Below are 26,769 nucleotides of genomic sequence, written 5' to 3'. Positions count from 1 at the left end.
CGCCGGTCGCCCGGCTGAGGGTCAGGGTGGTCCCACCCCCGCGGCTCCGTCGGAGCCGCGTCCGTCCTCATACCCAGCGGTCCCTGGGACTGACGCGACTCCGGCAGAGGTCAGGGCCTTCCTCTCGGCCATCGACGGCTCCGACGCCGCAGGTCCCCAAGGGATCCAGGCTTGGATCTCGGTCGGCGCCGGTCGACCTCACGACGCCTCCTCCGCCAGCGCCCGTGTCTACACCGGTTCCACCGCCGTCGCCGGACGACGTCGTTCCCCAGTTTATCCCCGATCCGGGTCCGACGCTGGCGCGGCGCCGCCCGGCGCCGATTGGTGAACGCTTCATCTACTGCCCGGCTCGGATCATTCCTCCTGTTTATCGGGAATCGGATGACGAGGGCGACTGGGAGGGGTCTGAAGACCCTATGGCCGCTCAGGCCAAACTTTCTGAGGACTGGGCAGAGGAATTGGGGGGATGCCAGTGGTCTGGATACCTCCCCGGATGCTGGTTTCATCTCTCCTCCGACTGTGGCCTCGGAGGAGGGTGCAGCCTTTTCAGTGGTGCTGCGCAAGGCGGGCGAAGCCCTAGGGCTAGAGTTGCCTGCTGTGGTCCTTCAACCGACAGCAAGCTCCACTGAGCCTCTGCTGCAGTTTAATGAGGCCCTCATAGACGTTCTGCAGGGCACTTGGTCCAACCCCTCCACAGTTCCTCCTGTGGACCGGAACGTTGCCGGGCGCCACCGCCCTGCTCTGGGTGACCCCAGTTTCCTCTCCCAACACCCCACCCCCGAGAGTCTGGTTATCCAGGCCTCAACCTCCCAATCCTCCTTCCCGTCCGCTCCTCCGGATCGGGAATCCAAGAGGTTGGAACAGTTTGGCAAGAAACGGTTCTCGTCCCTGAGTTTGGGGCTGCGGTCTTTAAATACCGCTTGCCTTTTGGACCGTTATTCCCACTCTCTGTGGGATACAGTGGAGGACGTGCTGCCCTTGTGCCCGGTGGAGGCCGGGGCACGACTCACTCAAGCACTTGCTGACGGTCGAGATGCAGCACGGCACGCCATACGGTGTGGACTTGACACCACGGACTCGCTGGGTCGGGCGATTTCCACCACGGTGGTGCTTCGGCGTCACGCCTGGCTGAGGTCCACGTCATTTTCAGGGGATGTCAAGAGTTCCCTCATGGACATGCCCTTTGATGGCACTCGCCTTTTTGTTGAGAAGGCGGACAGTGCGCTGGCTCGGTTCAAGGACTCCCGGGCCACGGCCAAGTCCTTGGGTCTTTCAGCCCCGCGGCCGCAAACTTCTGCCTTTCGTCCCTTTCGTGGCCAAGGAAGGGGCGCTTCCTCACGTCCGCCCAGCCACCGGCCACAGAACCAACCTGCACGTGGATTCCGCCGAGGCGGTAGTTGAGGTCAACGTGCCGGTCAGTCCACATCCACCCTGGCAGCATCTGCCTCAAAGCCCTCCTAGTCTGAGCTTTCAGGCCCATTCAACTCCAGTGGGCGGCAGAGTTCGCCATCACCTGCTCCACTGGCTCTCCATCACGACGGACAGGTGGGTGCTGCAAATCGTCCGAAGGAGCTACTCCCTGCCCTTCGAGACGACCCCTCCAGCCATGCCACCGACGATCCCCCGTATGTCGGGGGATCATTTGCATCTTCTACGAGAGGAAGTTTCAGCCCTCTTGGCCAAAGAGGCCGTCGAGCGCGTTCCTGGTCCAGAAGTAGGTCGTGGTTGTTATTCCCACTACTTTCTGGTTCCCAAGAAGGGCAAAGGGGGCCTACACCCGATCTTGGACCTCAGGAGCGTCAACGCCTTCCTCTGGAAGGACCGGTTCAAGATGCTAACTTTAGCTCAGGTTCTGGCTGCCCTAGACCCTGGAGACTGGATGGTAGCATTGGACTTGCAGAACGCTTATTTCCACATCCCCGTCCTGCCGGCCCACCGGCGTTACCTGCGGTTCACGGTGGGTCAGGAGCACTTTCAGTTCACCGTGCTCCCCTTCGGCCTCACCAGTGCCACTCGGGTGTTCACGAAAGTGATGGCGGTGGTCGCAGCTCATCTGCGCCGAACAGGGGTTCCAGTCTTCCCCTATCTCGACGACTGGCTGTTGAAGGCAGGCTCGCCCCAGCAAGTCGTCTCCCGCCTCCAGACTAAGGCCGACCTCCTGCACTCGCTGGGGTTCTCCATCAATGTGCTGAAGTCGCACCTGAGTCCCTCCCAGAAGCTCCTTTTCATTGGGGCGGTTCTCGATTCGGCGCAGTTCCGGGTCTATCCACCGGAACAGCGGGTCCAAGACATTCAGGCCCTGATTTCCATCTTCCGGCCTCTGTCCTGGGTTTCGGTCAGGTTGGTGCTGTGGCTTCTGGGGCTGATGGCCTCCTGCATCCTGTTGGTACCTCACGCCAGGTGGCGGATGCGGGCTCTGCAGTGGGACCTGAAGTTTCAGTGGGCCCAGCATCGAGGCAACCTGTCCGACCATGTCTTGATCTCGGAGGGCACTGCGAACCAGCTGCAGTGGTGGCTGACGAATCGCGATTGGGTCAGCGGCAGATCCCTCTCCCTACCCCAACCGGAGCATGTCTTAGTGATGGATGCGTCCCTCCTGGGATGGGGGGGCCATATGGGAGAGGCGGAGATCAGAGGACTCTGGTCTCCGGCGGAGACTCTGCTCCATATCAACCTATTGGAGCTGAGGGCGATCGGACTTTCACTAAAAGCCTTCCTTCCCTCTGTCCGGGGAAGTGGCTTGCAGGTGTTCACGGACAACACCACCGCCATGTGGTATTGCAACAAACAGGGCGGGGTGGGGTCGTGGACCCTTTGTCAGGAGGCTCTGCGCCTCTGGACATGGCTGGAACATCAGGGCATCACCCTGGTGGTTCAACATCTGGCGGGCTCTCTGAACGCCAGAGCAGACAAACTCAGCAGCCGGTGCATGATGGATCGCGAATGGCGTCTGAACTCTGACGTGGCGCAAGGTCTCTTTCTGCAGTGGGGAGAGCCTTGGTTAGATCTATTCGCCGCCGACGAGAACGCGCAATGTCAGCAGTTCTGCGCGTTGGAATTTCCAAGGCGGCACTCGCTCTGAGACTCTTTTCGTCGCGAGTGGAGTTGCGGTCTGTTGTACGCCTTTCCGCCTATACCACTTCTGCCCAGAGTGCTGAAGATCGGGCGCGACCGGGCCCAAGTCATCTTGGTGGCTCCGGATTGGGCACGAAGGTACTGGTATCCCGAGCTACTCAGTATGTCCATCGATCCCCCGATACGACTGCCTCTTCAGGAGGACCTTCTGTCGCAGCAGCAGGGGACGGTCCTCCACCCGAACCTGTCCAGCCTCCACCTCCATGCGTGGAGATTGAGCGGCGGCAGTTGATGCCATTTGACTTGCCTCCTGAAGTCTGTGATGTCATTCTTGCAGCCAGGCGTCCCTCCACTAAGACTGTATACGCCTGCCGGTGGAACAAATTTGTGGCATGGTGCACAGCAAAGGCTGTGGATCCCCTTTCTGCCCCTCTTTCTGAGGTTCTCCTCTTTCTTCTTTCTTTGGCCCAGCAGGGCTCTGCTCTGGGCACCTTGAAGTATTATCTTGCTGCAATCTCTGCTTTCCTAAGGCTTCCTGATCAGCCTTCTCTTTTCAAGTCCCCTGTTGTCTCACGTTTTCTCAAGGGCATTACTCATATGTTCCCTCCTGTTCCCTTCGTAATGCCTCAGTGGGACTTGAACCTTGTTCTCACTTCTCTGATGTGCGCTCCCTTTGAGCCCCTTCACAACTTTCCCATTAGTCTACTGACTCTGAAAACTGCCTTCCTGATGGCTATCACCTCCGCTCGGCGGGTCAGTGAGCTCCAGGCTCTGTCAGTTAAGCCTTCCTTCCTTTCGGTTCATCCCGGTAAGGTTGTCCTCCGGACACGTCCGTCTTTTCTTCCTAAAGTCGTGACTCCCTTTCACATAGGGCAATCTGTCACGCTGCCCACCTTTTTTCCGCCTCCACATCCTTCAAAAGATGAAGAGAGGCTTCACCGTCTGGACCCAAAACGTGCGCTGTCATTTTATTTGGACCGCACAAAACAGTTCCGGGTGGACGACCAACTTTTTGTTGGATATGTAGGTGCGAAGAAGGGTAAAGCTGTGCACAAGCGGACCATCTCGCGATGGCTCGTGTTGTGTATTAAACTCTGCTATTCCTTGGCGAAAAAGGTCCCTCCTGTTGGGCTGAGAGCCCATTCCACCCGGGCCACAGCGGCGACAACTGCCCTGGGACGGGGAGTTCCCTTGCAGGACATCTGTCAGGCGGCGACGTAGGCTTCACTGCACACGTTCGCCAAGCACTATTGTCTGGACAGCCAAGTCCGGAGAGATGGCCACTTTGGCCGTTCTGTTCTCCAGGACATTCTGGTGTGATCTTGGTTCGCAGGCCCACCTCCGGGGTTGGTATTGCTGGGGTATCTATTCTAAGGTGAGGAATCTAACTAACGTGTTTCTTTCAGATGAACAAGTTACTTACCTTCGGTAACTATGTATCTGTAAGAAACATTAGTTAGTTAGATTCCTCACCGACCCACCCAGCCTCCCCGTTCTGCGAACTGACATCTAGGGTTAAGGTTCTCCCTTTCAGGGCCTTAGATTTTTTGGCACCAGTGTCGGTCTCTTGCATGGCTCAGCGTCCCTGGCGCGGAAAGCTATGTATAAGAACTGACGTCAGCACGGGAGGGCGGCGTGTAAGTGCTCCGTCATTCCGGCGCACGACGCTGACGACTGAGGCGGAGCCGCAGACGACGCCTACCGACGCGCAAGGGGTATTGCTACAAAAATCTTTCCGGATCCAGTCTGACGCCTGGGGATATTCTAAGGTGAGGAATCTAACTAACTAATGTTTCTTACAGATACATCGTTACCGAAGGTAAGTAACTTGTTCTTTAAGTCCAGTGACCTCGGATATAAGGAAACTTATATCTGTTGTAAGTGATCCTAGCACCAGTTTACACCGGCTTCATTGGCCTGCCTGTCGTCAATATTTGTGTGGGCGCATATGGGTGGCATAATACATGCTGCAGCCCTTGGGAGACACCTTGTGTGTACCTATGCCCTGGGTACCTGTAAGAAAGTGCCTCTGTATATACTGCACCAAAGTAAAGTTCCGTGTGCAGAGTCCACAGTCCCCAGAGGTTTGGCAGAGGCTAAAGTTAAATGTAACCTTACTCTCTAAAGAGGTAGCTTGGTCGAGGAGTAAGGCAGTATCAGAGGACAGTGTAAACCATCTGTTGTACACACTCAGTCAGCAAAAGGTCTCACATACTCAAGAACTGAACTCTAGGGCCAATGGTTGGTATATAAAAATAAATTGTTTTTATTTTAGAACCACAAGTAGGTATCAAAATATACTTTTTCTCAGAATGAGATGCTTTAGTTAAATACTTTCAATAGGCAATAGACTTTAGAATACAGTAGTTAGTTGTTGCAATATGCAACATAATTAGAACATTGAGCTCAATGGGAATTTCCTAATAAATGCAATTAATTACTATTTGGATTACTTTTCTAACCACAGGGCTGGATCCTAGATTCTGTCCTGGGACATTTCCTCGAAACAGGTGAGTAAATGTGCTTTGGTTAAAGGTGTGATTTTTAAGGAATATTATTGTATTTCAAAAATTGACACAAACCTTTTCACATAGAATCACCAATGTTATCCTATCCCGGGGGGATCATTCCTTGCACACTAAGCAGCGGGACTTACCAGGCAAAGACCACTAGACCACCAGGCTGTGACGGGACGCTGACGCTGTGTGTTCCCCTCGCCGCCACTCTCCTTCGCTGGCCGCAGTGGGGGGGGAACTACAGCTCCCGGCATCCTTTGCTTCCTCCCGGACCTCCTTCCGGCCAGTTCCGCGCCCGGAGGCGCTACATAAACAGAGGCTCCCTCGGTGGAGCGGGGGGATCATTCCTTGCACACTAAGCAGCGGGACTTACCAGGCAAAGACCACTAGACCAACAGGCTGTGACGGGACGCTGACGCTGTGTGTTCCCCTCGCCGCCACTCTCCTTCGCTGGCCGCAGTGGGGGGGAACTACAGCTCCCGGCATCCTTTGCTTCCTCCCGGACCTCCTTCCGGCCAGTTCCGCGCCCGGAGGCGCTACATAAACAGAGGCTCCCTCCGCGTCGCGGGACGTGCGCGGGCCCCGCCGGGCTGATCCAGGGCAGAGGGTGGGCCGTCTGTGGCCGTCAGGGGCTGCAGGAGGCTGGGCTGGGCCCCCTCTATAAACGCTTCGAACACTAACCAGGTACTGTCACTGAGTAACTTTGTCAATCACCCCCTTTTGTGGATTCAGACTGGGTTGTGTCTATTGAACATTTCCTGAAATAGCCGCCCTACATATGTTAGGTGTTCATGTGTCTGGGCCTCCCTTCCTTGATACTTGCTTGTTCCAGCCATACATATTTTTTGCTTACTATACACTCTACTGGGGTTTGTGTTGACCTGCTTCACAGTTTGCCCCTGTATTACTAATGTCAACTCGCTCAGGTAAAAGCCTGAGGGGGAGCGTGGGGGGTATGGCGGGAACTATGGATCAGTTTATTACCCGTGTGGCCAACGTCCTTGATAAAGAAATCTCTATGGCTGAGCGGCGGCTATCTGGTAGCCCATTTGGTGATAGACGATCCTCGATTGGCCCGATAGCTCAGATACCCTCACCGGAGCGTGTTTTGGACCCACTCTCGCACCCTCTTGCCCCCTCTCCTTTGGACCATCCTTGTGTGGCGGCCTTGAGAGCCAATATAGAAGGGCTTGAGAATCTGTCGGATACGGCACTTAATGCCCAAACTTATGTGGCCCCAGTCGTAGCAGTAAGCAAGTCAGCCATTTCTATTTCCCATTTGGCTGACCCCACCACTCTTCTAATTCCACCTAACCCGGCGACTACCATGGCGCAGGCGGAAATCCAGCCAGTCCCCCTAAAGACTAGAAGACTTACTACCTTACAGAAAAATAGACTCTCTAAAACTTGTAAAAACCAGAGGCGGGCGGCTGTTAGGAGGGGCATTTCCAATAAGGTAACGGGGGGGGGGGGGGACTCTAGTTTACTCCAGGAAGATAAAGAAGAGGGCACCACTGAGGGGAATGCAACCTTCGCCCTCAATACTCAAATTGTTGGTAGTTTAGAGCCCCTATCCTCAGATTCTTCCCTGGCTAAAAAAATGGAGGAAATAATGAAATCTCTACTTTTGCCAGTATTAGATAAAAAAATTAGAGGGCTATCTGAGCGAATGGATAAAATGGAGCAGACAACCCTAGATAATTTTTTCTCATTGAAATCTTTTATAAAAGTGCAGCTAACATCTAGGGATGACAGCTTAAGCGGGGGTTTTGCCAAAAAGGTGACGTCTACTGCCCAACACAATTTAGTTCCTACAGTCGACAAACCAGTAGTTTTGGAGGTGATTAATCATAACCTGCTCTCTACGGTGCCTGTCGCTGGTACCTCCAGTACCATCGGCCTGTCTTTCCCTAAGCCGGCTGAGAAATTTAAATCCCCAAAAGTTACTACCACTATCCCAGGCAAAAAAAACGTTTGTCCCCCGGCATCGGCTAGCGCAGGTGAGGGAAATTCTATTATCACAGCTATACCTCCATTAGCTGATGGCGCTCTAGTGATCCCAACTTCCAACTTAGCGGAAAATGCAAAAGCCCATGTGATGCATCCAGGTGAGGCCCCTCCCGGTTATAAATCTCCCCCCTGAGTGCCAGCCCTATGTAGTCGTTTTGACCGGGGTCCCGGTTCTTAGTCCAGGTAAGAATGAGTCCTATACTGAATTGTTCAATAAGACCTTATTTTGGCTCAGAGAACAGACCCCTGCCCGAGTTTTGGGGGGGCAGGATATTACACGTACGTAGAGTCGGTTGGATTGGTACTAGGGAAAAATCTATTTCTGGCGATTGTATCATAGTGAATTTTGAAGATCCAAGGATTGCCAGTTTCATATGTAGAGATCCCATGAAGGAACATAGCCTAGTAGGAAGCACGGGTTCAATTGGCACTTGTGATCTCAGCTATTTTAATCTTCCAACTTTGTCAAGGCAGACCGGAACCCATATGTGGGAAGGTCGGGACTGTAGACAAATTCGTGGCTGTACTTCTCAATTCAGCCTATTTAATAATGGTCCTGGCCATTTGCAGGGTCGATTTTGGAAAGGTTATTGACAGGTAATTCCCTCTATACGTGAGCTATACACTGAACCATCTGGGGAGTCATTAATAGAAAGTTTACCCCTTGGAGAGCCGCAGGTGAGCTCTTCCATCACTACCCTCTCTCCTCCTTTTCTGACGCCTAGGGGACATTTACAGGCGTTGTCCCAGTTTAGTGGAGAGACGCCTGTTGAAAATTTTCGAACTCCTTCTACTGTGGTATAACCTGTCGGTGATAAGGATATTACCATGGATTATACTCCTATTACAGGAGCATTGGCTTTAGGGCATGGAGAGATTCCCAGCATTCCTCTGAAGGTAGTAAGCTGGAACATTGCCGGCTTAGCCCGGAATATAAGCATCCCAGACTGGAACACATTTATCGAATCTTTTTCGATTTGTTTGTTCCAGGAAACCTGGTGCATGGATCCACAACATAAGCTGGGATACACTACTTATTTTGCTCCAGCAGTTCGACCGAACGGAGGCAAAGGGCGCCCCTCCGGAGGACTGTTAATATGGGTAAGCATTTCCCTGCGGTATTCTATTAAAAGTATAGCCACTAATTCCCCAGACCTTTTGAGACTTTCAGTAAGAGGCCAGTCTGGTGGAGGAGTGCTTGAAATATTCAATATCTATGTTAGAAGCACTAGAGGTGGTTTATCTATTCTTGCCCCATCTGGCATCGACGAGGAACTCAAGCGCTGTGGTCCAGACTCCCTTGTCTTATTAGCTGGGGATTTTAACTGCACATTCGAACCTCTAGCTGCGGAGGATGTGCTGGGCATTAGTGACGATGATGCAAGGAGAGGCATCCCTCCGTTGTCAATCACTCCTATTAGAAGATGGACCCAAAACACAATTGACCTTAATGCTCTTTGCCTGGAGTATGGTCTCAGAGCAACTAATGGTAGATCCAAATCAGACCAAATGGGGGCACATACGTTTAACAGAATAGGGCATTCCTCTAGGATTGACTACATTATGCTGAATTTTCGGCTGTGGTCTTTCCTGGTGGACATGGAGGTTCGGCCTTCTATTGATAGCGACCATAATCCTCTAATCCTGTCTCTGTCCCCACTGTGGAAGGGTTGGTCTCCCCTCCTAACCCCGCATGTGTGGAAAACAACCCATGAAGTGCGCCCCTCTAATTGCGGTAGGCGCCTGAAATGGAAAAATATCATTGGTAATGAGGCCAAGATGCTGGAGGTACAATCTGTAATGGCTAATATTACACTTTGCCTAGATTCCCCCTCATTCAGTGTGCAAGAGGTACCTGCAGTTTTTAAACGAACCACAAAGGCTATAGGTGAATTATTCATAGCCCCCATTGGGGGGAAGAGGGCCAATAAGAGTGGTGGCAGGAAGGGTCCTGCCGGGTGGTTTTCAGCTGCATGTCGTATGGCCAAACGGGAACTCCTAAAGGCAGTAAAATGTAAGATTAGAATTCTGATTTGTGCTGCGAGGGGTAACTACAGGAGGGTATTATCAAAGGCAAAGACAGATTGGGAAGACCAGTTTTGGTGTGACCTGAAGGCTGCTAGTCTAAGGAAGGATGCAAAGGGTTTTTGGGACCTACTTAGAAATAGAGAGAGACCTGTGGATACAATGATCACCTGTAACGTACCTGAGTGCGCGTGGGTTAATCATTTTTCCCAACTCTATTCAACGACCCAGGACCAGGGGGAAAGCTTGAGAATATGCCACCCCTATGCACCTTCTCAGTCTATGGATGAGCTTGTGTTCACACCCAAGGAAGTGGTGGAGGCGATTAATACCCTTACGCCCAATAAAGCTGCTGGTCCGGATGGCATCCCAGGAGATTTGCTACGCATCAATCCAGACGAATGGGGAAAACTCATCTCCGCCTTATTGAATTCCAGTCTTGAAGGGGCAGCCCTTCTGACCTCTTGGAAGGGTGCTGAGGTAGTTCCTATTTTTAAGAAAGGCTGTCGTAACGACCCAGCTAACTATCGCCCAATAAGCCTCTTGGATACCTCACAAAAAGTGGCAGGAAAAGTGGTTTTGGCAAGGATATTGCAATGGGTAGAGGAAAAGGGCATTCTCTCAGACTTCCAGGCTGGTTTTAGAACGGGCACGGGGACAATAGAGCAATCCTTTCGCCTTCTGATGCTGTTCTGGAAAGTGGTTCTACTGGGCAAAGGCAGTCTGTATCTTGCTTTTATAGACCTGCGGACTGCCTTTGACCTAGTTCCCCGTAGCCAATTATGGAGTGTGCTCAGCGAACAGGGTATACCACCTTATTTGCTGAGCTTGTTGATAAACCTCCATTCTGATAATTTTGCCCAGATTAGGTGGGGAAATCAGGGACAAAAAAACAGCACGTATACCAGTAAATAGAGGGGTACGCCAGGGTTGTGTCCTTGCCCCCACTCTGTTCTCATTGTACGTCAACGGAGTGGTGGAGCATCTGCTACAACACCCTGCAGATGCACCATCACTGGCCGGTAGAAGAATACCTACCCTTCTATTTGCGGATGACACCCTTCTGATTTCTAAAACCTCGGTGGGTTTGCAGAGTCTATTAACTAACTTCGTCTTTTTGCGATGCGAGAGGGTTAGCTATTAATACAGCTAAGACCAAGTATTTGATCCTTAACCCCCCGAAAAGGTTGGCCAAACCACCATCTTTGGACTCTGTTACCCTCGAAAGAGTGTCAGAGTTCGACTACCTTGGTATCCGCCTCTGCGATTCCATGAGTTGGAAGTGTCACCATCAAAAGATGTTGCTGACCCATAAGAGGGTGGTGGGTGCCTTGCTTAAGGAACACCGTGCTTCATCCCTGAAACCCACTGCTCCTGTCCTAGATATATATAGGGCAAGGGGGGTTAGCGCAGCACTTTATGGGGCTGAACTTTGGGGGGGTCTATAAGGTTGACCACTTGTCCCGTTCAGAAAACAAATTCCATAAAGATCTTATGGGGCTCCCTTATAGCACCCCAACTCTCCCACTGCTTTTGGATCTGGGCACTCGGCCAATCAGCGATCAGGCTAGGCTTCGCCTTCTCCTCTTATGGGCGCGAATATGGAGAACATCAGAACTATCCAGCTATGCGGATGGCCTAACCGAGGTGCTGGGGTTACCAGGCTGGTCCAAGATCCACTGGCTGAGGGAGGTCAAGCGTCTCCTTTTTTGCCTTGGTCTTGGCGAGGCCTGGACTAATAGAACCGCACCTCCTAAGTCTGAGCTAAAAAGGATTTATTGGAGCTGGGTGGCGGGCATCAGAAGCAGTAATGTCAATCTGTGCAGGTCCACTTTGGATTTTCTTTTGGTCAAAGAAATTTACTTTTGTGAACCTTACCTGGATGTCCTCTCCAATTGTAAAGACAGGGCCCTATATTTTCAATTTAGAATAGGTTTACTCCCTGTGGGAGAATTAACTTCCAGGTGGAAGGTCCCATCTCAAACAACTTCCCTTTGCCCATTTTGTGATAAGAGGTCTGAGTCTGTTCCCCATTTTTTGTTTGAATGTCCGGCTTATGCAGCCCCCCGGAGTAGGTGGTTAAAACCACTTTGCAGAGAACTTGGAACCAGACATTGTATAGAAGCCCTACGAATATTAAAAAATGACCCAAGGCCCCTCTTTGCTTGTGGTTTAGCCAAGTTCTTAGGATGGGCTTGGCGCATCAGGTCATCTAGGCTTTTGTATGTTTAATCTGTTTTTTAATCCGATATTTTTATCTGTTTTTAGCTAATTTATTGGCATCAGTAGTAGTATGAAATGTTTGTCTATCTTTCCATCCACTGATTCCTTTTTATCTTCTTATTGTACAATGTTGTAGTTTTGCTTTTTAAGATATATTCATATCGAAATAAAGCCTCTTTGACTGACCTATAGGAGGAAATTCACTTAACACATAAGTAGAGTTATCATTACTTTTTCTTACTCAGTGCTGCATCCTGGATTCATCACTGGTGCATCTCCTGTAAACAGTTGAAAGAAATTGTTTTTTATACAGGCGATTTTTAAGGAGTATTTGTAAGTTGCAAAAATCGACAGAAGAATTTCTGGTGAAAACCAGGCAATGTTATCCTATGGAGGAAAATCAAGTTAGCGGTAAGTACGGTTGTAATTACTTTGCAGGGTCAGTGCTGGGCACCAAGATCCAGCACTGGGATCTCTTCTGATAGCAGGTGAGTACATTTATTTTCGTTATTCAGTTGATTTTAGATGAAATTTTAAAGTTTCAAAACTCGACACTTAGAAGAATTTCCAAGTGAAACCAGTCAATGTTACCCTATGGAAGAAAAGAGAGTTATCGACTTTTGGGTAAGTACTCGACTGGCAGAGTTAAGGTTCTGGGCATAGACTCAGGGGTTTCCCAGGGTCAGGTAGGTACAGTTGTTACACCCTCAGCGGCGCAGGGGCCTTTGGTTGGTGGCTGCTGGCTAGCAGGCCACACTGCTGTGGGAGCTGGGCTCCTGGTCACTTGCTCAGGGCAAATGGGGAAGTAGATAGGTGTAGAGGTTGCACTGCCAGGGGCACTCGGGCGGCTGGGTGCAGGGTGCTTATGAGCCGTCAGGCGCTCAATGGAGAAGCTCTAGAATGAACAAAGGCTGCAAGCTCGGGGACGAAGATTCTTCAGGTGCGACCACTACTTCGAGAGTTAAGTTGGGAAGCTGTGGGTTAGGTAGGCACCCAGGAGCTGGGCACATGGGGCCGCAGGGCGCCGGGTGTAGGGGTGTCTTTTCGAGTCGGTAAGTCTTGCTCTCAGCTGGTCGCGGTTGGAGCGGGTCCCTGGTTCTGAGGTTGCAGGAATGTCGAGGTGGGTCCTTGGGTGCTGGATTCTTGGTCACAGTCGCTGGGGGAGGGAGGGGGAGGGGGAGGGGGGGGGGGAAGTCCTCGGGGTCTTTGTCCTCTCAGGCACAGGCCAGGCTTGGCGGGTGCAGTGTGTGCTGGAGTCGCGGTTCCTGGTTGCCACCAGGGACTTCTTACTTGCTTTGAGCAAAACCACTGCTCCTGGTAGTCCCAGTCTTTTATAGTCGCAAGGCAGTCAGGTCCTCTGGGGTTTTTGAGGTTGCTGACCACTGGAGACGCCGGGGTTTAGCAGGAGCAGGTTTGAGGGTCCACAGGCCTGTAGGGCTGGGGCCAAGTCAGTTGTTTTCTTCCTCTTGTTAGCAGCTGCACGGCAGGTCTTTCTTTCTTTCTTGTTCTTCTTGCTTGTTTCAGATTTGTGATCCGAGGAAGGAAGGTTCAGGGTGCCTCTAAATACTAAATTTATGGGCGTTACAGGTGGGTAAAAGGCAGGGACCAATAGGTCCCTTCCCTGGGGTGGGTACACCCCCTTTCCTGCCACACTCCTGTGGGAGGGGGGCAGTAGCCTAATCCTGATTGGGCAGGGCTCCCCATCTTCAAGATTGCGAGAGCCCCGTGATGTGCTTCACCTCACCTCCCCCACCTGAGGGGTGGGGTTGGCAGAGGCTGGCACACCCCCTTTCCTCCCTTGGGGTTTCCCGCCAGTCTTCCTGCCAGAGTGGGGGCTAGAACGGGTGGGGACCAGTTGCGGAGTACAGCTAGTGGTCTGGGGAGGCTCACAAAGGCAGAATGCTTTTGAAGCGTCCCCCTGCCCATCCTGGGGGAGGAGACCTAGTGCATCTCCCAGGACGTGCATCGTTGCAGGCCCAGGAGAGCGGATGGCTCTCTACCCAGAGGTCCAGAAACATGTCTGCTGGGTGGCAGCCTCTCAGACTGGACGTGGATTGCATGTTAGTTTCAGGGGTCACCGCTAAGTTGCCCTCTGTCGTGCATCTTGCATTAACCCCACACTGGCATCAGTGTGGGTTTAATGTGCTGAGAAGTTTGATACCAAACTTCTGAGTCTTCAGTGTAGCCATCATGGTGCTGTGGAATTTGTAATGACGACCTCTCAGCACCATATACTCTTTATGGCAGCACTGCACTTACAATGTCGAGGAATGGACCTGGGTCCTGTAGGGGTAGAGGGCTCATGCACCTGTACCCTCACCACTGGCCTAGTGCACAGAGCTAGAGGGGTGACTGAGGTATACCAGGGCAGTGTGTTTGTGGGCATGGCACACAGGGATGTGTGCTATGTCGACTCTGTTTTGTTCTGCACCAAGACACTCAGCCTGCAAGGGTGTGTGTGTGTGTGTGTGTGTGTCAGGGCACAGGGCCTCTAAGGGTGGCACAATAAGTGATGCAGCCCTTAGGGGTCTTCTCTGGTCACAGGGCCCTGGGTACCATTTACCAGGGGCGGACATGTGGCCAGAGATGCCAATTGGGTTTAGGCTGTTAGGCAGTTTTTGGGAAGGAATACAGACCCTGGGCACCTGGTTTTCTCTTTCGACGCGCAATCCTTCCCTTCGCGACGGTATTGTTTCGATCGCGTTTTCCAATCCACGCGACCCTTCAACTTCGAAGTCTTTTCTTCCGGTCGTCGACGAAGGCCTTCGGGCCTATCTGGGACTCATCTCTGGCTCATGGAAAGGACGCCATTCAAAGTGTGTCCTCGATGTGGGTCGAAGTTTCCACACACCGACCTACATGCGGTGTGCAACCTCTGCCTCTCACCGGAGCACGAGGGCAGAGACTGTCCAGCTTGCGCCTCTTTCTGCTCCAAGAAGATGATCTGGGACCGACTAGCTTGAAGAATAATTGCGCGCTCGTCATCTTCTATCCCAGACGACATCTTTCAAGAGGGCATCGATGTTCCGGAGCAAGGTAGTCGAAGAAGCCATCATCAGCGCCTCTGAAGCAGATTCCGTCGTCGAAGACATCACTCCAGCTCAGACGTCGACCCCCCCCCCGACACTATCAAAAAAGTCTTAGGTAGCACCTCCGCCTTCGGCCCCGCCTGCACACGGAGACACTGCTTCCCATGCCCCGCCTTCGGGCCCGTTAAAGAAGCCTATTAATCCTTTAGGTGACAAGAGTTCGAGTCAGCCTACCCTCGGTGCCAAAAAACTAACTCGGGCACCGAAGTAGACTTTCTCTTCCTCATCCATGCCGACCGCTGATTCGACATCAAAGCACTCTGCGTCGAAGGCTAGCACCAGTTCCTCGGCACCGAGAACACCCTCGGGCAGACTAAAAAGTGCCCACCAAAGGGCCCCGATTCTAAGAAAGCCTGAGTTGACGCCGAACAAGCTTACGGCATCGAAACCCTCGACTCTGAAGGATCTGCCTCCCACAGATGTTTCGGCCAGATCCTGCCCAAATGACTCTTGTGAAGGATCCTAAGACTGGTCATTTAATGCTTAGCATCAAGAAAATAGCCCTGGAAACGCCTGCGCCCGCACCACCACCGAAAAAGACTTTGTTTCCTTTCCATTAAGGATCCTGTCTCCTCTTCCTCCTTCTCCTCCCCCACCACACCGTTCTCCTACACCATCACCTACCCCAGTAGATGATAACACCTCAGATGATGCAGGGGGCTGTGCGGACGATCAACCCCTTGGGGACCCTACCCCTACAGGCTCCCCGGACCCCTGGGATGATTAGTGTCCCAGATGTCCCTTACACCCCACAAGATTACATCTATCCCTCCAGGCCTTCCCCTCCAGAGGACAATATTGGCTTCAACCAGCTCCTTCACAGAGCTGCCCAATACCATGGGGTTGCCCTTCATACAGACCCAGTAGAGAAAGATTTTCTTATGGACACCTTGGATACCACACAAAGGTCCACCTCAATTCTGCCCATGCATAAAGGGGTCATTAAGCATGCACCAGAGATATTTAAAGACCCAGTCAGAGCTCGAGTCATCAACCCGAGAATAGAAAAAAAGTATAAGGCTGCTCCTACTGACCCAGTATACTTTAAAGGCCCAGCACCACTAGACTCCTTAGTAGTCTCTAATGCAAGGACGAGAGCAAATTCCCTAACATTAGGTGACGCACCACCACCAGATAAAGAATCAAAACTCCTAGACGCCTCTGGCAAAACACAGCGTCACAGGCATCAAACATTTGGCGCATTGCTAATACCCAAGCACTGTTAGCCAGGTATGACAGGGCACATTATGATGAGCTTGAGTCCATAATGCAGCACCTCCCTGACTAGTATAAAAACAGGGCCAATGAACTCATTCGGTAGGGTAAAACCGTCACGAACACCTCCATCCGTTGTGCCCTAGATGTAGCAGATACCGCCACAAGGGCAATAAACACAGTGTCCTTTTGCGCAGGCATGCCTGGTTATGCATATCAGGTTTTAAACCCGAAGTTCAGAGTTCTATACTCAATCAGCCTTTTGATGAGCAACACCTCATTGGCCCCAATGTGGACGTATCACTTGAGAAAATGAAAAAGGATACAGACACTGCCAAATCTATGGGAGCCTTGCAGTCGCAAGCTCCCAGAGGGTCTTTTCGTCGCTCATCCTTCAGAAGCACCCATAGAGGCTACTCCTCTTGTTAGCCCCTCCACCTCTTACAATGCTCCCACCCAATCCACCTTTACTAGAGGTTACCAAAGGGGTGGTTACAGGGGGAACAGCAAAGACAGAGGCAAAAACAACACCTCCCACTCTGCCTCAGCCCCCGCCCCCACCTCTTGACTTCCCTCCACTTCCCCCAGACTATTCCACTCCAATCGGGGGAAGACTCAACCAATTCCTCCCTGCCTGGGCAAACATGACTTCAGACAGGTGGGTGCACCAAATAATTCAATCATGCTACTGTCTCGAACTAACATCTACCCCCCCCCCCCCTAACCATTCCACCCAAACACCGTCCAATGTCACAAGAACATCTGTTACTGCTAAAGCAGGAGGTAATCTCCCTCCTACAAAAAAGTGCAATAGAACCAGTTCCCCTGCACCAACAAAACGAGGGAGTTTACTTGCTCTATTTTCTCATACCAAAGAAGGATGGCTCTCTAAGGCCTATTTTAGACCTCAGACCCCTAACCCTATACATGCTCAGACCCCTTCTACATGGTCACACTTCAGCAGGGCCTCCCTCTGCTTTCCCAGGGCTACTTCCTTGCTACTCTAGCCCTCAAGGACGCCTATTTCCACATTCCCAGCGCTCACAGAAAATATCTGATTCGTAGTGGACGGTCAGCACTATCAATTCAAAGTACTCCCATTCGGAGTCACCACAGCACCAAGAGTGTTTACCAAGTGCCTAGCGGTGGTGGCAGCACACCGAAGAAGACAACACTTCCATGTCTTCCCATATCTAGACGACTGGTTTATAAAAGCCAGCTCATACAATCAGTGTGTACAACACACTCACGCCACTATTCAACAACTTCATGACCTGGGGTTCACTATAAACCACGCCAAGTCCCAGCTGCAACTGTCCCACACACAATACCTCGGTGCCACAATAGACACTTCAAAGGCGCTAGCCTATCCCAGTCCCACCAGGATAGCGAGCATACAAGCTCTTCACACCAGATTCCAACCGCAAGGCTCTTCCAGCTCGAGTGTTCATGCAACTCAAAGGGATGATGGCCTCTTGCATATTCATAGTGCCTCATGCAAGACTCCAGATGCGTCCTCTCCTGGAGTGCTTAGCACACCAATGGAACCAGGCTCAAGGTCAGCTAACAGATCTGGTGTTGGTAGACTGTAGTACCCATCGCTCTCTGCCGTTGGGTAACACGAAGAACCTTTCCAAAGGGCGACCGTTCCTCGAGCCGGTTCCTCAAATAGTCATGACAGTCGACTCATTGCTCTCCGGCTGGGGAGCTCACCTACTTCATCACACCATGCATGGCAGGTTGGCACCTCAGCAAAAGGTACTCCACATCAACCACCTGGAGCTACTAGCCATATTCCTAGCCTTGAAATCATTTCAAAAACACATTTCAGGCAAAGCTGTCTTAGTCCGCACCGACAACATGACAGCCATGTATTGTATACAAAAACAAGGCGGGACACTCTCTGCAGCTCTCTCAGCTCGCACAGAGCATTTGGAGGTGGGCTATACCTCCAGAATATTTTTCTTCTAGCCCAACATGTCCCAGGAGTCCAAAACACAATAGCCGATCTGTTGAGCCGTCAAACACAACAAATCCATGAGTGGGAACTTCATCCACAAGTTCTTCAACCGTTTTTTCAGATGTGGGGGCAACTACAGATAGACCTCTTCGCCACCCACGAAAACACCAAATGCCCAAACTTCGCCGCCAGGTATCCTCACCCATTGTCCAAAGGCAATGCGATATGGATGAACTGGTCAGGCAGATTTGCATACGCTTTTCCGCCTCTCCCACTCATTCCACTAGTGGTGCGCAAACTACAGCAACACTCCTTAAAGCTCCTCCTAGTTGCTCCAACTTGGGCCAGACAACCATGGTACACCACATTGCTGGAACTCTCCGTAGTTCCGCACCAAAAATTACACCTCTCCACACCTCCTAACCTAGAACCATGGAGAGATACTACACCCAGACCCAGCTCAGCTCAGCCTAGTGATCTGGCTCCTGAAGTTCTAGAGTTTGGTTACCTCAACCTTCCTCCGGACTATGAATGTCATCAAAGAAGCTAGACGGCCTACCACTAGAGCATGCTATGCAGCCAAGTGGAAAAGATTTGTAATATACTGCCATAACACTGATCCCCTAGATGTGTCTATCCAACACATAGGCTATTTACTACACCTCCAAAGATGCAACTTAGCCTACACGTCTATCAGACTGCATCTTGCTGCCATAGCAGCATATCTACAAAATAGACATCTATCACTCTTCAGAGTACCTGCCGTAAAAGCTTTTATGGAAGGACTCAAAAGAATAATTCCCCCCAGAGTACCACCTTCACTCGTGTGGAATGTAAACATCGTTCTCACAATGCTAATGGGGCCGCCATTTGAACCTCTGCATAAATGTGAGCTACCATTCTTAACCTGGAAAACTGCTTTCCTAGTAGCTATTACTTCTCGAAGAAGAGTTAGTGAACTACAAGCACTAACTATTCAGGAACCCTTTCTGCAAATGCATCATAAGGCTGTACTCGGAACTAATCCTAAATACTTCCCTAAAGTCATTTCTCCCTTCCACCTCAAATAATCTGTGGAGCTGCCTGTATTCTTCTCCGAGCCGCAGAAAGAGCTCTTCACACCTTAGGTGTCAAAAGAGCACTGCTGTACTACATAGAGAGAACACAACCTTTTCGTAAGACCAAACAACTAATCCTGTTTTTCTCACCACCACACAAGGTCAGCCCCATATCAAAATCTGGGATAGCTTGGTGGATTGTCAAATGCATACAGATTTATCACAAAGCAAAACGTACATTATCTGTTCTCCTAAAGCCCACTCTACAGCAAAGATAGGGGCTTCAATGGCATTTTTAGGGAACATTCCCTTAGACGATCTCTGCAGAGCAGCTATATGGTCTACACCGCACACATTCACAAAACACTATTGTGTCGATGTGCATACTAAACAACAAGCTAGTGTGGGACAGTCTGTACTCAAAACACTATTTCAAACTACTGCAGCAGATACTGGTGGTCGCTGCTAGGAGGGGATACTGCTATACAATCTATGCATAGTGTGTAATCTGCAGCTCATATGCCTCAAACGGAATATGCTACTTACCAGTATGCATCTGTTCTTGGCATGTAGAGCTGCAGATCTACACACGCCCACCCGCCCACCCGCCTCCCCGGCTACCTTCCAGTATTCTTACTTAGATACACCATACATGGGCATCCTTCCTGTTTCTTACAAAGCTCCATTTCCCTGCTGGTGAAAACCAATCTGCAGATGGAGCCGATGCACATGCGCACTATTATCCAAAGGAGGAGTCACATACCTCGTGACTTCCAAAGACTTTCCAAGACAAAAACAAGTGCAAACTGTAGGAAGGTGGATATCGGACTATGGTTACCCCCAACTTTTTGCCTAGTGTCTAGCTGGTTTTTCGACTTAGTTGGCCTGAGATCCTGCCATTCAGGGTCTCAGGATGTCTGCTCGCTCTTTAAAATGGACTCCATGTACCCTAGGTACATACCCAATTGGTAAGGATCACCTTATTGGACCCTGTACTGTGTACCCTAGGTACCCAGGGCATAGGTGTACCCTAGGCCTACCAGGGGCTGCAGCATGCATTATGCCACCCCTGGCCTGGCCTTCCAATCAGACACAACTGGCTGATCACTCAGCTGGGGCAAGGTCGTGTAATCACCCCTTGCTTAGATATAGTAGGCCTATATCTACCCTTATATATAGACACATGTGTACCTATCAGTCACTCCTATGGCAGGCCTTAACAATCCTGGAGGTAGAGTGCTTGGTAACATGTGAGATGGTGCTCTAGCATGAGCTGAGCCTGTCTGCAGCTTTCGGAACCATGTCCTTATAGCTGTTCTATGATATAGCCTACCATATACTCTTAAAGTGCCTTATAATCTTAAACGGTTATGGTAACTATGGTTTGGCTTTATCAAAACATGTCGTGTAAGGTGTCTAACACTGTGGAATAATACCCCCATACCATTTCTGGTGATGAGGATATTATTCCTCCCTTCTAGAGGGAGAGACATGTTAAAATCCTACTTTGCTGTTTAACTCTAACCAAAGCCTCAGCATCACAAAATGGATGCTGCTGCCACGACACAAGTCTGACCTCCTGCAGCTGGGAGTGATCCCAGCCAGGGAGGCCTGGACAATAGGTTTCCTGCTTGGGGAGGTGCTAGCACCTCCCCAGACAGCCTTTAGTGTATTGGGGCAGGGTGGGCTGAAAGGAATGAGACATGCCTGGGGCACACAAGGTGTTCCTTGCATAGTCCAGTTCAAACCGGCGCTGGGGCACTCCAGCCCCAGCTCTGGCGCGAAACTGGACAAAGGGAAGTGGGTGTAACCACCCCCTCCCAGGTCCCACCCATAAGGCGTGACCTAGCAGGTATCCCAGCCCCCCAGATTAGTATAAGAGTGGGAGTTGGGCCTCAAGACTTTAGATTATCCTGAACCTGCAACTTGAACAGAAACTCTGGACCTTCGACATTCGACGAAAGAAGAAGACTGAAGAATCTCCCTTGTGGCCAAGGAGTGGCTACCCTGTGCAAACAGGCACCCTCAAGAGACTACCCTTTGCTTTGCCCACGTTCTACGAGGAACCGACTGCAGAGCCCGACCAGAGCCTTGACTTCCAGACTTCTCCGACCCTGATCCACATCCACAGCAAAGCTGAGATCCGTGGAGGCGACGAGCGACGTGGGACCGGCTACCTGGGAAAAGTGGCTAGTATCTTCAAGCGCAGCTTCTGAGGCACCCTCGAAGTTGTGCACCGGGGATTGAGAAGCCCCAACCCCAAGCACCATCTGCACCGAAGATCAGCCCCCCAAACTCCACGAGTCCTGCGTGGGGCCCTTCTGCATTTTCCTGCTTGCCGCGTCTGTCCGGTTGCTTGCCCGCTGGCTAGTGGCCTTTGTGACGACGCACCCTGAAATCTTCTGCGCTGGTTTGGCTCCTCCAGACTGGCTCCCGCTTCTCTGCAAAGAAGTAGTACCCCAGACCTTCCTGGTCTGCACCAGAAGCAAGTCCTCCGTTCTTCGTGGGTTCCGCTTGCCAAGGCTTGGTGAGTCCTAGTCCAACTTCGACGCCGCCGACAGCAAGAGCCTTCGTGGGACAGCTCGCCTCCTGGTCCTGGTCGTCCTCGACGCTTCCTGGTCCTCCTGGCTGCAGCGACAAGCTTCACCTTCACCTGCAATCTTCACGACATCGCCTGGTTCCTTCCTGGTTCCACGTGGTCACTGGCTAGTGACCTTGACTCTGTCCCTTCTGCTTGCAGGTCTCCTCTCTTCTTGATCCCAGCCTTGGGATCCACCGGACACTCTTCACTAACTGCCTGTCAGCATCTTTCTTCAGGCATCCATAGGAGTCGACTACGAAAACTGACGCATCTTCACCCCTATGCACCCGCAGCCTGTGGGCTAGGTAACTTGGGTACTCCGGTGCTCATCAGGATAGTGACTATCCTAGTGTCTAGTTTTCCAGTCTCAACTTCCTAGCTACTCCGGAAGTGTCCTAAATCTATCGTTTTCTAAACTGTACTATTGCTAGTGACTTTTACGCATTACGCGTGAGTGTTTCCACTCTGCACACGAATCCCGTGGGCCTCCCACTTCCTAACTAACGCTAGTGTAGTGTAGCCCCAGCGATTCCCTAGGCCTAGGCCTATTCTATTTCCGTGACAGTGGTCCTTATACCACTTACTTAGTATATGGTTTGCGTGGCCCCTAGGGCCTAACTGTATTACTTACCTGTGTGACTTAATGTATGCTTAAATAAGACTGTGTTGTACTTACCTCTAATCTCAAAGAGTGCTGAGGGTTTGACTAGAATAAATACACTTTATTTTATATATATATATCTGTTGTGGTGTCCTTTCATTTGGTATTCAAGGGATTATATATGGTATCACAGCTGGCTTCACATGCCATTCAGAGTTTAGCCTAAGACTGCTCTTGTCCATGCTACCACTAGGATAGCTGGTCTAGAAGGTTGACTTTACAACCAATCACCATAAGGGTATTTGGACTGATATAAGGTGTACACTAGAACTAGTGACATCATACATCAGGCCAACTTCTCACAACTGGCACCCGCTCCCCTGTGAAAGGGAAGCACCCCAGACCTTCCTGGTCTGCGACAGAAGCAAGTCCTCCATCCTGCGTGGGTTCCGCTTGCCAAGGCTTGTTGGGTCCTAACTCGACATCGACGCTGCCGACAGCAAGAGCCTTCGTGGGACAGCTCGCCTCCTGGTTCTGCTCTTCCTCGACGCCTCCTGCTACCCGTGGCTGCTGCGACAAGCTTCACCTCTTCACCTGCATCTTCACGACATCGCCTGGTTCCTTCCCGGCTCCTGGCGGTGACCTAGACTCTGTCCCCTCTGCTTGCAGGTTTCCTCCTTCCTGATTCCATCCTTGGAATCCACCGGCCACTCTTTACTGACTGCCTGTCAGCAACTTTCTTCAGGCATCCATAGGAGTCGACGACGAAACCCGACGCAAGTTCACACGTATGCACCCGCAGCCCGTGGGCTAGGTAACTTGAGTACTCCGGTGCTCACAAGGGTATTGCCTATCCAAGTGTCTAGTTTCCAAGTCTCTAACTCCTAGTTCCTTCCGAAGTGTCCTAAAACTCTTAATTTCTAAATACTACTATTTCTATCGACTTTTACGCGTGAGTGTTTCCACTCTGCACCTGAATCCCGTGGGCCTCCCACTGCCTAGCAACTGATAGGATAGTGTAGCCCCAGCGATGGCCTAGGCCTATCCTGTGTTTGTGACAGTGGTTCTTATACCACTTACTTAGTATATGGTTTGCGTGGCTCCTAGTGCCTAACTGTATTACTTACCTGTGTGACTTATGTATGCTTAAATAAGACTGTGTTGTACTTACCTCGAATCTCATAAAGAGTGCTGAGGGTATTTTGACTAGAATAAATACATTCTATTTTTATAATATATCTGTTGTGGTGTCCTTTCATTTGGTATTCAAGGGATTGCAAATGGTAAATCAGCTGGCTTCACATGCCATGCAGAGTTTAGCCTAAGACTGCTCTTGTCCATGCTACCACTAGGATAGCTGGTCTATAAGGTTGACTTAACAACCAATCACCATAAGGGTTGTTTGGACTGATACAAGGTGTACACTAGAACTAGTGACATCATATATCAGGCCAACTTCTCACACAAACATCCCGGCCCAACACCAGATGGCGATCTATGCATAGTGTGTAGATCTGCAGCTCTACATGCCAAGAACAGATGCATACTTGTAAGTAGCTTATTTCTCTTTCTCGTAAGACATCCCCTGCTTCTTAGGGCATGAAATTAATTGCCAAACAGACTTCACTGGAGCATATGATGCTTTATAGTCTGTCTTGAACTTGTTGTTGGTAAGATACTGCTTCAGATATTTTTCTTGATTCAGATATTTATTCTCGATTGTCTGTGGTGCTTGAAAATGTTCACTTTAGAAATCTGCTGACAAAAGCGAGTACCTCAGAATGAAAGTTAACAATGTTTAGTTGCTCTTTGTTACGCTCTTTTCACTTAATGATGTGACTACTCGTTTTAGCACACTTTGATAATGTCTGGTTCAGTTTTTTCTTTACACTTTATTTCAAGTTTATCGTTTAACCCCTGATCATTATTCTAATGTACTAAGTCTGTTCAATTTTGCCTAGACATTTGTGATTGATGGCAACAACATTTTTCTTTCAGATTGTGACAGAGGACCAGTTCTGTGGACATCAAGGCAATGATATGTATGATGAAGAAAAAGTAAAATACACTGTATTCAAAGTGCTAAAGAACTCTACACTCTCTGAATTTGTTCAAAATCTCTCACAGACCATGGTAACTTGCATTTAATATACGTTCTTAGCCTATAACACATTCTTTTCAAATTGTTCATCTTATAAAATGTCATTTATCATTTAGGGATTTCCACAGGACCAGATACGGTTATGGCCTATGCAAGCTAGAAGTAATGGAACTAAAAGACCTGCCATGTTGGATTACGAGGCAGATTGTAATAAAACTGTAAGTACCTGTGAGAAAGTGCCCTCTTTCTGCATGGTTGCCCCAACTTTTTGCTGGACTGCTGATATACTTTGAATGTACCCTGGTCTCCTGCCAATCAAGTACCCAGGGCCTATGTTCTTTCCCTAAAACTTCATTGAAGACCAAACCCAATTGGCACTCTCTGACCACAGGTCAGTCAGTCAGTCATTGGTAAATGGTACCACAGGTACCCAAGGCACTGTAACCAGGGAAGGTCTCGAAGGGCTGCAGCATGTATTGTGACACCCTTAGAGACCCTGTACCTTTACACTCGCACACTGCTTTTGCAGGCTGCGTGTTTTGGTGCAGAACAAAGTGAAGTCGACATGGCACTCATCCCTGTGTGCCATGCTTACAACCCACTACCCTGTCATAGATAAGCCACCCCTCTAGCTGGGTGCACTATAACAGTGGTGAGGGTACAGGTGCATGAGCCCTGTACACCTACATTGTCCAAGCCAATTCTTAGACATTGTAAGTGCAGTACTGCCATTGAGAGTATATGGTGCTGGGAGTTTGTCATTACAAACTCCACTGTACCATTATGGCTTTACTGAAAACTGGGAAGTTTGGTACCAAGCTTCTCAGCACATTAAACCCACACTGATGCCAGTGTGGGATTTAATGACAAATGCACACAGAGGGCGTCTTAGAGATACCCCCTGAAAAATGACCTAACACTAGTGTCCAGGCTGAGTGGCTGCTCCCCAGCTGCCACCACCAGACATGTTTCTGGACCTCTGGGACAAGGTGCCAAGCCTCCTCCCCCAGGATGGGCAGGGTCCATGAAGGGGAAGCTTCTAAGGCTTGCCACCTTTGTGAGCTTCCCCAGGCCTTTTGCTGCTTCCAGCCACTGCTCCCTACTAGTTCTGAACCCCACTTTGGCCTGGAGAACCGGCGGAAAACCAATTGAGGAAGGGAGGTGTGCCCACCTTTTTCCAACCCCACCCCTGAGGTGGGGGGGGGGGGGTGAGGTGAAGCACACATCTCAGTCCCTGCCATCCTGCAGATAGGGGTACCCAGCCAGCCAGAGTGAAGCATATGCCCCCTCTCCCACAAGAGATTGGCATAGTAGGGGGTGTAAACAGCCCAAGGAAGTGACCCATTGGTCCCAACCTTTTACTTACCTGTTACACCCCTAAATCTAGTATTTAGGGGCATCCCTGAACCTTGCCTCCTTAGAAAATAAATAACTAAAAGAAGGACCGAACTGCCGTGCCAAAGCTAAGAAAAGTAGGATGCTTCCTGACTTGGCCCCAGCCCTAGTGGCTTGACCCCACCTTGAACCTGCAGAAGCGAAACTCTGGTGTATCCTGCAGCCAGCAACCTCAAGAACCCCAAGGACCTGCCCTGCCTTCCAAAGAGAAGACTGTCTCCTGTGAACACCGGATTTGATCGCCCACAGACTCCAGCTCCGGCAAAATCCGTGAGTCTGTCCCAGACGCCCACGGCCCGAGTTCTAGTGGCCCAACATCACGAGGTGGTCTCCCCGGGGATCCCGACCAGAGATCCAGTGATCTGTAACCTGCCTCAAGCCTCCAGCCGACGCCTGCAGCCTCAATCCGGAGGGTCCCCCCAACCGCGCCCAGGAGCTGGTAAGAAGATCCGACCTTAAGACACCCCTACATCCAACATCCTACGGCCTTGGGTGGGCCAACAGACGGTGTCCAGCCAACCTCCAGCATCCCAACTTACCTCTCCAAGTGGTGGTTGCTCCAAGAAGACCTTCGTCCCCGAGCCTGCAGTGTTTGCAAACTAGAGAATCCCCATTGAAAGTCACAGGGCTCCCGATGCCAAGACAGCACTCTGTACTCGGCTGCCCTAGTGCCGCTGTGGGTGTACCTTTTGGTGCTAATTCGAACCCCCATTTGCCCTGAGCTAATGTCAAGGAGCTTTGTGCCCACAACCTTGTGGCCTGCTCTTAAGCAGCCACCAACCGGAGGCCCCCTATTCCCCATTGGATAACATTGGGCCTCAGCACTCTGCACACGGCCGCCCTAGTGCTGCTGAGGGTGCTTTGAGAGTGCACCCGCGACCGTGGGAAACCCCCGAGTCTAACCCCAGAAAACCAACTCC

General features: G+C 50.8%; 1 protein-coding gene across 2 annotated transcripts in view; it reads left to right on the top strand.

Annotated features, from left to right (window-relative positions):
* The window catches only part of USP7 (ubiquitin specific peptidase 7), a 1,511,465-nt gene that overhangs the window by 813,920 nt on the left and 670,776 nt on the right, over positions 1-26,769 (top strand). For both annotated transcript variants that reach the window (XM_085628311.1, XM_085628312.1), the window contains exons 16-17: positions 24,352-24,486; positions 24,571-24,672. In XM_085628311.1, coding sequence (XP_085484437.1) covers positions 24,352-24,486; positions 24,571-24,672 — 237 coding nt within the window. The remainder of the gene's footprint in view (positions 1-24,351; positions 24,487-24,570; positions 24,673-26,769) is intronic.

Source organism: Triturus cristatus, chromosome 10 (genome assembly GCF_964204655.1).
Source record: "Triturus cristatus chromosome 10, aTriCri1.1, whole genome shotgun sequence".
Taxonomy (NCBI): Eukaryota; Metazoa; Chordata; class Amphibia; order Caudata; family Salamandridae; genus Triturus; species Triturus cristatus.
This window is presented reverse-complemented; position numbering and strand designations above follow the sequence as displayed.